Below are 9,226 nucleotides of genomic sequence, written 5' to 3' on the forward strand. Positions count from 1 at the left end.
CTATTACTAGTGGAGAATATACTTGTTCTACTTCAGTGATGACCCATGAGCCCCACATCATCTCTGTCCTCCTGAAGATCCATGCCACCTATGTGAGCAGTGTTGTTTTTTTCTTTTTTTAAAATACAAAGCAAGATTTATTCTTCTACCACTAAAACTTCACTATTGGCAAAAATTTCATTTATATGACATAAGTTAAAAGGGATTTTGTAGCTATTTTTAGCAAATTCTAGTGTTACCTAAAACAAAACTTGGGTGGTGTTAAAAAAAATTAGACAGCCAATTCAGCATCTGTTGATGCTTTCTGGTTTTACAGTCAAATATAGTCTTCAATTTCTTTTCCTTTTCTTGTGAAACTTCTCCTGTTCTGAATAGTTATGCTAAATTGGGGCTTTCATTTTATCTCAAACTATTTTTTAATGTTTTCAGTTATGTTTATTTTCCAAGAGATGAAGACTTTAGGAAAAGTTAAGTAAAATGAACCCTGAAGAATGCTGTTCTGATTGTTCCTCATTCATTGGCCAAACATGTCAGGATAGCTAAGATGAAGAAATTAGGTATTAAAAATTGGAATGGGGATCATCTGATCTCTGTCAACCTCTCAACTGCTGAGACACTCTTTTTACTCTTGCTGATCATGACATGCAAGGGAAGCATTCATCTGGATATGGGTTATTTCCTTGGATCCACAAGTGACTGAAAAATACATGTACAATTTTGCTGATGATTTTTATAATCATGGAAATGCATAACAAAATACTTAGCTTTACTTAAAGATTTGTTAATTTTGAAGATCATGAGTAAAGTATGGTAAAAATACCATCTTTTAGCTTAAAATCTTAGAGAAACTTACTAACTTCCTTGATCTTAAGCAAAAAGAAAAAATTCCTTTTTTTTTCCCTTGCATTTTCCCTAAACATATCTAAAGCTGCTTAGATGGTCATCCCAGGGGATTGCTCTTGTATGACTTTGTGTATGTGACACAATCCAATTTATAGCAGATAAGGTACCTGATTAAGCTACATTATTTGAATAAATATTTCTCATCACCCAAACCATAGTCAGTGCTTGAATATAGAACTTAACCTACAAGTTTCTTGGTGGGGAAAGCAAGATGAAGAGGAAGGAAGTAGGCTTGGTGGAGCAGATGGAGTATGAATTTTCTCAGATGCGCCCTGGGATGGCCAATGGAAGAGAAAAGTCATCTAAAATATGGGAGGGTAATTTATTCTCTTCCATACATTCTGAGATTTGAAAGTGTTGGGTCACAAACTGTGGTAGCATCCTTTTGTACATTGCTTGCACAGCGAACATACTCAGCATACTTAATATGGAAACTACCTGTTGAGCAGAGAATCCAGCAGAAGGATGGTTATATTGCACATCCCCAGTAGGACATCTACAATGCCTCCCCCCAAATGAAAGGGATATCCATCAGACTAATTATGTGATACTCTCAGTTCACTCCAAACCTTAATTTCATGTCTGACTCTCTTATGATAAGGGAGGACTTCTGTATTATGGCATGCATATGCAGTAAGGAGAGCTAGAAGATGCTTATTGTTGAAATGACACATTCTTCTATCTTGTTAAATAGCATGAAATGATCTATTTACTATAGGTGATTAGAGCTCCTGGTTCTGGATCGCTCAATCTTTATTGCTAGTAATTGATGGGAAAGCTTCAGTACCGCGGTGCTTAGATTGAATGAAACTGAAGCACTATTTTATTACACAGGGGACTTTTTTTCTCAACAACACTAGAAAGTCAGATATAGCAGTCATAATTACAAAGCACTTTGTGCTACTTGAAGCACCTCTTGTTCCAGAATTGCAAAAAAGAAAGAAAAACCTTATGAAAAAGCATTTTAACCTCATTTTGCAGATGAGGAAACTGAGGCACAGAGAGGTTAAGTGACTGGGCCAAAGATACCTGGGTCAGCAGTAAATATAAGAACAAAAAGTGGGACCCCTGCATTGTAGCTTTAATTGTACTTTCTTCAGTTACTGTTCTGGCTTTAAAAATGTCAGCGCCAAAACTGAAGAGTAAGGTACTGAATCCACGTATGGAAAGACTTGTGTAGCATTTCATAGAAAGAGTTTCTGGCTCCCTACACACATTCTTAATGCATGGGAATGCTAGCCCTGTAAATAAAATCTTGACAATTTGAAAAATTGAGGCTGTTTTGTTATCTACAGTAAATGAGGCTAAAATTAGCTTTTCAGGAACTTTTATTTGCTCTCAGAGCTGAATCCAAGACTCAGTATTACATAACTTAGGAAAAGTACCAGTCTTCTAATTGTCTATGGTAGAAAATGACCTTATCAATAACACAATGTTACTTTTATATAAAAAAGTAGAGCTACCTTGTTGCTGTCATATCTCTGGGAAAAAAAAACTGTCCGTCTAAATGACAAGAGGTCAGAATGCTCTAAGCATATCAGGATACTTCTAAAAATAATCATATTTTCACTTAATAGTCACATCTCTGTGGAAAACTCATTTGTTGATAGAAGTTTACTTATCGCCTTTATTTGTATCAAATCACATGTTATTTGCAGGCAATTTTAAGCAGCCATTTGAAGACCAGTATTTTGGAAATGGAAAGATTCAGAGATGCCTCTGGCCCTATGGTCGGTGTCATTCTTAGACAGAACTAAGTCAGGGAGCTTGTGATCTAGAGCATCATCTTCTTAATTTTCAGTAAGAATGAGATCAGTTTGTTGTTCTTGGAGGACCACAGAAGGCCAAGGAAGCATCTGCTTTTATGCATCTTATGTTGCATTCGCCTGGATCCTTCACACTGGTTGCCAGTTTAGTAGGGGTCACTGTGATCCGCTTCTCATCTGTCATGTGTGGAATGCATTCCACAAGCTCCACTGTTTGCAGAAAAACCGGACATTGTTTTTCTTCTCACTCACATTGCAGATGTCTCTGTTCCTGAGGTTTAAACAATAATAAAGACAGAAAAGCAAATCCCTGTAGTAAGAAACCAGACTTTTCAAATCAAACATTTTATTGTAAACAGCTCCTCATAGGTATTCCTCGTGCTTCGATCCCCACCCCCCTTATCTTTTTGTTTTGATTTTTTTTTTAAATGATGTTTATTTCAGGACTAGTATTTCCATGGGGTGTGGTGTTACATTAAAATGACCCCCCCTGCACAGCAGGGGTAGAATGTTTCTTTGTAACTTTGGTTCCATGCCCAAGACACATCTTTGCTTGATCTGCTGAAACTGTTTCCCTTGCTGAATCGTTTTTTTCACACAATATATGTCTATAGTTCTTTCCTTCTGGTTTGACATATACAGGTTTCGTTAAATGCAGCATATATTGTAGATTTTCAACAGGGTCATGTAGGAACTGTCAAGTAAGAAACCTTGAATAATGGCTTTAAAATACACAGGTGTAGTCCTGGCTACAGGATGGGTCTTAGCTTTTGATCTCTCTTTCACTGCTGTAAACATTTCTGCCATCTTTGAAGGTTTAGAAGTATTTGCTTTTCTGTGGTCTTATCCGTGTTTTCGGTTTCTCTGTAAAACAGAGGGAGAAATTCTTTAATCATCATTTCAGTCAATAGCTGAAACAGGAAAAAAAAAGCACAAATTATTTTTTTTTAATTAAAAAAACCCCATTTTTTATTCTTTACCACCTCTTGAAACAGTATAATCTTGTGTGTGTTATGTAAAGAAAGTCTCTAAGCTTAATTGCTTTTCTTTAAAATGAGAGAACAGAAGTATCTATTTCAAGGGTTGCTGCAATGTAATGCATGTAAAGCAATGAACAATTCTTGTCTCATATTAAGTGGCCTGAAATATTAGCTATTATCAATATTGTCTTTTTCTCTAGGACTTTCTAAGCCAACACCTTCAGAAGTTCAACTAAGATATTACTTTAAGTTAAAAAAATTTTTTTGAAGTATAGTTGATTTACAATGTTGTATTAATTTATTCTGTACAGCAAAGTGACTCAGATGTATGTGTATGTATATCTATAATATATATACATACATATTTTATGTTCTTTCCCATTATGTTTTGTTACAGGATATTAAATATTGTTTCCTATGCTATATAGTAGGACCTTGTTGTTTACCCGTCTTATATATAATAGTTTGCCTCTGCTAATCCCAAACTCCCATTCCTTCCCTCCCCTAATTACCAACCCCCTTGGGCAACCATAAGTCTGTTCTCTCTCTGAGTCTGTTTTTGTTCTGTAGCTTTGTTAATTTGCATTGTATTTTAGAATCCACATATAAGTGACATTATATGGTATTTGTCTTTTTCTTTCTGACTTACTTTGCTTAGTATGAGAATCTCTACATCCATCCATGTTGCTGCAAATGGCATTATTTCATTCTTTTTGATGGTTGAGTAATATTCCATTGTGTATATATACCACATCTTCTTTATCCATTCATCTGTTGATGGACATTTACATTGCTTCCATATCTTGGCTATTGTACATAGTGCTGCTCTCAATACTGGGGTTCATATATCTTTTTGACTTATAATTTTGTCTGGATATATGCCCAGGAGTGGGATTGTTGGATCATATGACAACTCTATTTTTAGAGGAATATTTTTACTGTTTTCCATAGTGGTTGTACCAATTTAAATTCCCACTAATAGTGTAGGCATGCATGCATACTCAGTTGCTAAGTTGTGTCCAACTCTTTGCGAACCCATGGACTGCAGCCCGCCAGGCTCCTCTGTCCATGGGACTTTCCTGGAAGGAATATTGGAGTGGGTTGCCATTTCCTCCTCCAGGAAAAGTATAAGAGGGTTCCTTCTTTGTCACATCCTTTCCAAAATTTGTTATTTGTAGACTTCTTAATGATGGACATTCTCATAGGTATGAGGTGGCACCCCATTGTAGTTTTGATTTGCATTTCTCTAATAATTAGTAATGTTAAGCATCTTTTCAAGTGCCTATTTGCAATTCATTTTCTTTGCAGAAATGTCTATTCAGATCTTCCGCCCATTTTCAATTTCTTTTTTGGGGGGCTATTGCTGTTAAGTTGTATGAGCTCTGTATATTTTGGAAATTAAGCCCTTGTTGGGAAAGACTGAAGGCAGGAGGAGAAGGGGATGACAGAGGATGAGATGGTTGGATGGCATCACCGACTCAATGGACATGAATTTGAGCAAGCTCCAGGAGTTGGTGATGGACAGGGAAGCCTGGCATGTTGCAGCCCATGGGGTCGCAAAGAGTCGGACACGACTGAGCGACTGAACTGAAATGAAGTCCTTGTTGCTCACATGAAATATTACTTTATAAGCAGGTTCACTGACTCACTTGTATGTCAAATTTTCTCTCCAACAACATTGTTTAATGGCAGACGGTCTCTATCCCCAAGTCCTGATCTGAGGATTCCCTGGGAATTTTGCTACACAGCTTTCCTGTTTGGTCCCAGAGTATCTCTGAAAAGACATTTCCCTGGACTGTGCCAGTCAATACTTCTAGTCCCGTCCCTCTTTAATTCCGTGTATCTGGGTTTTCGCTTGGGTAGAAGCTTAGGACATAATCCACTCCTCTAATAAAAGCCAGAAAATGGCAGAGAGGACATTTTATCATTTACTGCATAAGGACGTGAACTTTAGAGTCTGAATGGCATGGATGGAGAAAATAGAATTTCCATGAAAAAGCCATTTAACTTCTCCAAGGCTTAATTTCCCCATCTATAAAGTAAAGATACTAATTCTGTAGCAGAATTTAATGGTACTCCAGAAATGGTGACAAAGATGCAAAGTGGTGGAAAAGGAGGCATGTAGTATCTTAAGGATGCTTCCAGTTCACATACAGAGGCAAATCAGAGATTCAAAGAAATTTCTGCCACAGGTGCAAGTCACAAGTACTTGGAACTTATATTTGCAGAATCACCTGGTTCATTCCCAAAGGCCAGATCAGACTGAGATGAAAGAGCGACCAAGTCACAGAAGAGTGAGCAGGAAGGAAGTACAGAGATCGGGATGAGAGTATACTGTGGGAGGGAGGTGTAGGTGCCAAAAAGGCATAGAGATTGGTGGTGCTGGCACAAAGGAGCGCATGCTCAGTCGCTTCAGTCATGGCCGATTCTTTGCAACCCCATGGACTGGTAGCCCCCAAGTTCCTCTCTCCATGGGATTTCCCAGGCAAGAATCCTGGAGTGGGCTTCCATTTCCTGCTCCAGGGGATCTTTCCTACCAGGGATTGAACCCAGATCTCCTAAACTGCAGGCAGATTCTTTACTGCCTGAGCCACCAGTTCAGCCCTATAGTATTCCCATGGTCCTCAGTAAAGAAGAGAACTAATCTGAGTGTGTATAAAGATGCATTAGGTGTGTGCATCTCTCTCTTCTCTGTATATGTATACACACATATAGTGTATTTTATATAAAATAAGTATGTAGCAAAAGCATACTGCAAATAACCATACAAATATTTTTCCTATGTGATTTATATTCTGTTCTTAAACCAAAGACTAACTTAAATTATACATAAAGATAGCTACCTTAAAATGTGGACTCCGGGAGTTGGTGATGGACAGGGAGGCCTGGCGTGCTGCAATTCATGGGGTCGCAAAGAGTCGGACATGACTAGGCAACTGAACTGAACTGAACTGAACCTTAAAATGAAGTGATTTATGCTTCTTTCCTTTTAGCAATTATCTAAGTCAACCTCAGAAATAAATCTTAAATTCTGTTTCAAAGCACATATGCACCATTTCTTCCCATCACAACTAAAGTAAAGCCCATCATTTGAGGAAAATCATGTTGGCTTTAAAAAGCAAATGGACTTATAGGCAATCTCCCAGAATGTTACATTTCTGTAAATTGAGTATCTGTAAAAGGAACTATGAATTCTACAGCAAAGCCAGGTTTATTCAAACTGGCATTATGAATAACTGAAGTATTATCTAATAGGTCAGTATAGATGAGCAGTTTTCAGTGAGTTAAGGGTCAGTATTCTATAACTAAAACTGTAGAGAACACAAATTCACCTTTGATTCAGAAGCCACTTCTGGATATCACAGAGCCTCAGAGATTCTTTTGAATGTGTTGCCCTGTAGAGCTGAGCTTTGAGTTTATGACATGCTAAGTCAGCAAATACAGTTATGTCACTGCTGACTTAGGACTCTAGTATCCAAGTACCTGCTGCCTTGTCTGTTGCACAGAAGACGCTCAGCATTATGTGTCAAGATCAAACAAACTCATAGAGAAAGAGATTGGATTTGTGGTTACCCGAGGTGAGGAGTAGAGGGAAGGGACACTGGATGAGTAGTCAAAAGCTGTTATACAGACTACCAGTCATAAGATAAATAAGTACTAGGGATATTATGAACAACACGACAAATATAATTTATGTGATTATACGTTATATATGAAAGTTGTTAAGAGAGCAAATCCTAAGAATTCTCATTGCAATAAAAACACTTTCTATTTCTTTAATTTTGAAGATGTTCAGTAAATTTACTGTGGTAGTTATTTCACAATGTATGTAAATCAAATCATTACGCCATACACCTTAAACTTATACAGTGCTGTATGTCAATTATATCACAATAAAACTGAAAGGAAAAAATGAATGCATGAAGCACATGGTATCTCCTGAAACTATGTGGGGTTCCCCTTTGCTGTGCTTAGTCACTCAGTCATGTCCGACTCTTTGCGACCTCATGGACTGTAGCCCACCAGGCTCCTCTGTCCATAGGAGTTCTCCAGGCAAGAATACTGCAGTGAGTTGCCATGCCCTCCTCCAGGGGATCTTCCTAACCCAGGGATTGAACCCAGGTCTCCCTCATTGCAGGCAAATTCTTTACCAACTGATCCACCAGGGAAGCCCAAGAATACTGGAGTGGGTAGCCTATCCCTTCTCCAGGGGAACTTCCTGATCCAGAAACCAAACTGGGGTCTCCTGCACTGCAAGTGGATTCTTTACCACCTGAGCTGCCAGGGAATCCTTTAAGGTAAAAGTCCCAGTCTAATGCATGGGACTGAGCTATTTAGTCAGCAACCACTGAAAGCACCTTCAGTGAAGTACCTTCTTGGGAGCCTGCAACAGCTTCTAGATCATCCTTGACAAAAATGACTTAGGTAATTGCTAAAAGGAAAGAAGCATAAGTCATTTCATTTTAAGGTAGCTATCTTTATATATAATTTAAGTTAGTCTTTGGTTTAAGAACAGAATAGAATATAAATCATTAATAGGACAAATATTTGTATGGTTATTTACAGTATGCTTTTGCTACCTGCTAATAAGTGAAGCCCTTTTCTTCCTTACTTCCTCCTTCCTCTGTCTCACCTGCTTTGGGCATATAAGTAGAAATAATCAGTTGCCAGTAATGCCTTATTCACTTGTATTATTTAAATCCAGATTATTATCTGAAGAGAAGGGATGAAAAGGTAACTACTCACTTTGGTTTAGTTCCTAAACTATTGTACTTGGCAGTACTAGAGGTTTTATTTTCAAACTTGTATATTTGCAAACTCAGTACAGTGATAGCCAACTTTTTTTCATAATAATAGCTAAGAGTTGCTGATTACTGAACCATGTGCCAGTCAATGTGGCAAATTCTTTATAAGCATAATCTTATTTAATTCTTTCAACACAATACCATGATGTAGTTAATATAGTCACAATCATTTTATGGAACAGGAAACCTAATTTTGGTCTAAACCTACCATGACACACTAGTATATGGCAGGATTAAAACTTAACAGTATATTTAACTTCAAAGCCATACATGTTAAACTACTCAGACTTTTTCCTGTATAAAATGTATAAATACATTTTATATTATTCAGATTCATGGTACCAGGAATTTGTTATATAATTACTATTAATTATAATTATATTTTTTCATTTGACCACTCCAAAGTATCAATTATGAGCTACTCTAGAGGAAAAGCAAATCAAATTTTGTATATCCCTCAAAAAAATGGGGAAAAGGTATGGGGGATGAGCATACAGCAATTTTAAATCCCAAGAGCTATGTAGTAGTATACAGATCATAGAAGACACCTCTGATTGCTGATATAAATATACACGTAAGTGATGCTCAGAATGTGAGAGAAAGCCCTCTTCCATGTGTGAGGCACAACGGGGTTAAAAGTGGACTCTGGCATGCGGCTGCCTGGTTAGAAATCTTACACCTGTCCACTGTAGCTATGTGGTCCTAGGAAAGTCACATGCTGTAGTTTCTCCAGTTGCAAAAAAAAAAAAAAAAAAAAAAAAAAAAAAAAAAA

The 9,226-nt window shown here is 37.4% G+C and overlaps 1 protein-coding gene across 2 annotated transcripts in view; it reads right to left on the minus strand.

Moving 5' to 3' along the window:
• Window positions 1–2,998: 2,998 nt before the first annotated feature.
• Window positions 2,999–9,226, minus strand: part of JAKMIP2 (janus kinase and microtubule interacting protein 2) — a 191,234-nt gene continuing 185,006 nt past the window's right edge. The window contains exon 22 of one of the 2 annotated variants that reach the window (XM_010850476.1): window positions 2,999–3,533. Coding sequence is in view for 1 of the 2 variants with exons in the window: in XM_010850477.1 (XP_010848779.1) it covers window positions 3,513–3,533 (21 nt within the window). In the remaining variant the exon portion in view is untranslated. The remainder of the gene's footprint in view (window positions 3,534–9,226) is intronic. The other variant, XM_010850477.1, reaches the window with a different exon arrangement.

The sequence above is a fragment of the Bison bison genome, unplaced genomic scaffold, assembly GCF_000754665.1.
Source record: "Bison bison bison isolate TAMUID 2011002044 unplaced genomic scaffold, Bison_UMD1.0 scf7180017864291, whole genome shotgun sequence".
Classification (NCBI taxonomy): domain Eukaryota; kingdom Metazoa; phylum Chordata; class Mammalia; order Artiodactyla; family Bovidae; genus Bison; species Bison bison.